Source organism: Bremia lactucae, linkage group LG9, assembly GCF_004359215.1.
Source record: "Bremia lactucae strain SF5 linkage group LG9, whole genome shotgun sequence".
In the NCBI taxonomy this organism is placed as follows: domain Eukaryota; phylum Oomycota; class Peronosporomycetes; order Peronosporales; family Peronosporaceae; genus Bremia; species Bremia lactucae.
Genome location: NC_090618.1, coordinates 760,842 through 764,926, shown reverse-complemented (window position 1 = coordinate 764,926; position 4,085 = coordinate 760,842). Strand labels below are relative to the sequence as shown.

The 4,085-nt window shown below is 48.9% G+C and overlaps 1 protein-coding gene across 1 annotated transcript in view; it reads right to left on the bottom strand.

The window, feature by feature from the left end:
* The window catches only part of CCR75_002480 (uncharacterized protein), a 5,520-nt gene extending 1,914 nt beyond the window's left edge, over positions 1 to 3,606 (bottom strand). Inside the window, exon 1 of the mRNA XM_067960577.1 lies at positions 632 to 3,606. Within this exon, the coding sequence (XP_067814240.1) occupies positions 632 to 3,581 (2,950 nt within the window). The 5' untranslated portion in view covers positions 3,582 to 3,606. The remainder of the gene's footprint in view (positions 1 to 631) is intronic.
* Positions 3,607 to 4,085: the final 479 nt, after the last annotated feature.

Here is a 4,085-nt window from a genome sequence, read left to right as displayed (position 1 = left end):
GTCGACACCAAATGCAAGTATCTAAAGAAATGAGTTGTTTAGACACTTTATAAATTGGCGTTAGCAAACCAAGCAAGGTCCGGATTGCCAGACGACCTGGCAAAGGCTTTCGCATCCAGAAACACGTCCTCATTGGCCTTTAGCGTGACCGACGCAGTAGCCGTTCGCACGGTTACCGACGCATCGGCCGACTCTAACGCGGTCTTGACATCTTGGTATTTCATCGAAGCAACGTATGCCGTGAATTGACTCACCGGCACAAGCGACTCGTGTTTCGCCAGCACGTTTGGCAATGCAAAGTGCACAGCGGGGCGAGCGACAATCAATTTCACGCTAGACCCTGCGAATTGTGCCGTCTCCGATACAATCGAAACACTATGCGGAGGCTGGAGCGCCAAAGGTGCCGGAGACGTGCCCAAAGTCGATGCAATCATCGGCAGAAACGTCTGAATCGCCACCGTAATTGGACCGTTCGTGCCATCTTTCTCCTCAAAATACACATGGACCATGTCTTGCACCACAAGGCCAGCCTTCTTTCGCAGCTTTTGCACGCGAGTAATGACTTCCCGCGCACATCCCTGCATCTTGAGCTCGTCGTCTTCACGGACGTCAATGATCACCATCACGTTACCTTCAGGCGACACGTCGGCCTCAAAGATCGTCGCGTCTCCTTGAAACTCGCGCTTCACCATCAAATCGTCGCCACTCAAGTCAAAGCCATCAACCGTGACACTGCCACGCGCCACAAACGCAGCCACGTCGTCATGCGTCATGGCTTTGATGTGTGTCTTTACGCTTGCAAGCGCTTTCCCAAGACGTCGTCCAAGCACACGACTATTTGCTTCAGCTTTTAACACACACCATTGCTTTTCTTCCGACGACAATTCGAGATCACGCATATTGAGCTCGTCGTGAAGATAGGATGCAAGACGACGTAACCCGTCAAGCGTTTTTTTATTGTTCGACACGACAATCACCTTTTTCACAGGATTCTTTAATGAAATCATACGACGTTCACGGATAACACGACCCATTTCAATCACACTCTGCATGTTTTTCATCAATTCTTCGACTTCTTCATCAACGCGAGTGGCATCAAAGTCTGGAAGCAGGAGGAAGTGGACACTACGAGACACGCCATCGGCATCCTCGGCAAGATCCACTGAAGCTTCGAGCACCTGATTCGGGTGGAATTGACGTAAAAATTGATACATGTACTCGGTGAAGAATGGTGTGAATGGAGACATCAACTTGGCCAAATTATACTCCACTTCATACAGTGCTGAGAGCGCTACAGCGGCTTCTGCACTTCCGGCACTTCCTTTCAGACGAGGTCGATTTAAACGCACGTACCAATTCGTGAGCTGACCAATAAAACTCACGAGACGTGGTACGACAGTATAAAGACGATACGCTTGCATCTCCTTGTGCACAAACTTGATGAGATTATGAAGAGCCGCAATGATCCACGAATCCATGACGTTCGTCGAAGCAAGAGCCGCCTCACGATTCGGTACAAAAGCAACGCCAGTCTCTAATTGCAAACGAGTGGCTTGTTGCGCAAAGAAACGAGCGGAATTAAACCACGGCAAAAAGATTTCGCGAATCACACCAAGCACGCCCGGAGCATGGAATCGAACAGGCTCGGCACGCACTACTGGCGAGTTAATCAAGTACAAACGAAGCGCATCCGCGCCATACTTTTGCAAAATCTCTTCCGGGTCAGTAAAGTTCTTTAAACTCTTGCTCATCTTGCGTCCATCTTCAGCTAATACAAGGCCGTTGACAATCAAGTTTTTAAACGCTGGTTTGTCAAACAAAGCCGTGGAAAGCACCATTAATGTGTAAAACCACCCACGCGTTTGGTCAAGACCTTCGGCAACAAAGTCTGCCGGAAAATTCGCTTCAAATTTCTCCTTATTCTCAAACGGATAGTGCTGTTGCGCGTACGGCATGGAGCCACTCTCGAACCAGCAATCAAACACTTCTGGTACACGACGTAGCACGCCTTTTCCTTGCGTTGACGGGATCGTCAAGTGGTCAATAAACTCGCGATGCAAGTCCGTCACCTTCTCGCCGGTGAGTTTTTCAAGCTCCGCGATCGAACCCACGCACACGACTTCTTCATAGTCGTCACTCACCCACAATGGCAATGGCGTTCCCCAGAAACGACCACGTGAAATGTTCCAATCCTTTCCATCCACGAGCCAATTGTGAAAACGCTTTTCTTGCACAAAACTCGGCACCCAGTACGTCTGTTTATTATTCGCAATGATGCGATCCCGAATACGTTCGACGTTAACAAACCATCCAGGAATCGCTCGATAGATCAACGGCGTACCCGATCGGTAGCAGAACGGATAACTATGTACCTCCGTTCCTTTTGAAACGAGACGGCCACGAGATTTCAAGTCCTGGCAAAGCACGTCGTCTGCTTTCTTCACGTGAAGACCTTGAACAAGGGGTACAACATCCGTAAAGATTCCATTGTCATCCAGCGGATCCGGGAGCGTGAATTTATCCGCCACGCCTTCCCGCACACAGACACGATAATCGTCTTCACCAAAGGTAGGAGACTGATGGACAATACCAGTTCCCCCCGAGTCCGATACGTAATTATCTGCTAAGACGCGAAAAGCCTTTGGCCACTCTTTAAAACAGTCGAATAACGGCACGTAGGCTTTTCCTACTAACGTCGAACCTTTAAATGTACTCAGCACATCATACTCGCCGCCTTTGTAGCCCTTTTTCAACATCTTGGGATACAATTGACACAATCGCGCGGCCCCTAGAATATAGAGTTTATCCGTCTTAAGATCTTTGATCTTGACGTAATCAATCGAGCTATTCACGCAGAGTGCTAGATTCGAAGGAAGCGTCCAAGGAGTCGTCGTCCACGCTAAAAGAGCGACTTCGGGGTCGTCTACGAGGGGAAAGGTGACAATTACGGACGGATCGGGGGTGTCCCGGTAGTCTAAATTGGCCTCAAAGTTCGACAGCGACGTGGTGCAAGCTGTCGAGTAGGGTAAGATCTTGTACCCTCGATAGACAAGGTCTTTATCAAAAATCGTGCGAAAGACGTTCCAGACCGACTCCATGTACCACGGTTCCATGGTCTTGTAGTCGTTCTTGCAATCAATCCAGCGCCCAATGCGCTTGACAATGCGTTCCCACTCACTTGTATAGCGCTGTACAATACTGCGACATTCAGCATTGTACTTGTCAATGCCCATTTCAAGAACTTGCTCCTTTGTCGTGACCCCCAATTTCTTGTTAATCTCGTTCTCAACGGGGAGTCCATGACAATCCCAACCAAAACGGCGCTCGACGTAATGGCCCGTTTGATGCGCATATCGAGTAACCGTGTCCTTAATGGTGCCTGCAAGGATGTGCCCGTGATGTGGCAAGCCCGTGGCGAACGGCGGGCCGTCGTAAAAGGTATAAGGCTTCCGGTCCTTGGACAACTCGATAGACTTGTGGAAAGCATCTAAATCCTCCCATAGCTCTAAGATCTTTAGCTCCTCTTCAGGGAAAGAGATGCGCTCAGGAAGGGACCGAGACATGGCCGAGTCTTGCGCCATCTTGTCAATCAGTCGTCCACTTCTTAATCTGATCAATTCTGAGGGTGTCACTGTTAACGGCTGGCTGACACAAATGTACCAGCTCCGAGAAAGATATTTAAGTAATATATATAGAGATGTAATGCATCATCACTAATTTTGAGCAGCCCAAAACAATTTAAAAGTCATATTACCTAGATTTATCACCTTTTACTGCAGCTTTAACTGCTCAATGAGGCACCTTTCGCTAGAACTGATAGCAGTACAAGCCAACCCGCACTAATAACAGTCAAGGTGAGGTGCCTCGATTACTACACGTACACTGACGTGCAGAAGGAAGATTATTAGTAGCTAAGATGTGATGGGGTGTACCGTTACATAAATAGTCCAGGAGAATTATGGGGACACCTGCACGTCTTAATGCGGCCGCGCTCTACTTAGACACACACCCTAGCACAGCGAGGAAGCGGTTAGACCAGCTTCTCTTGCGTGCAGTGGGGTAGTGGTGGTGGGCGACTTAGCGAC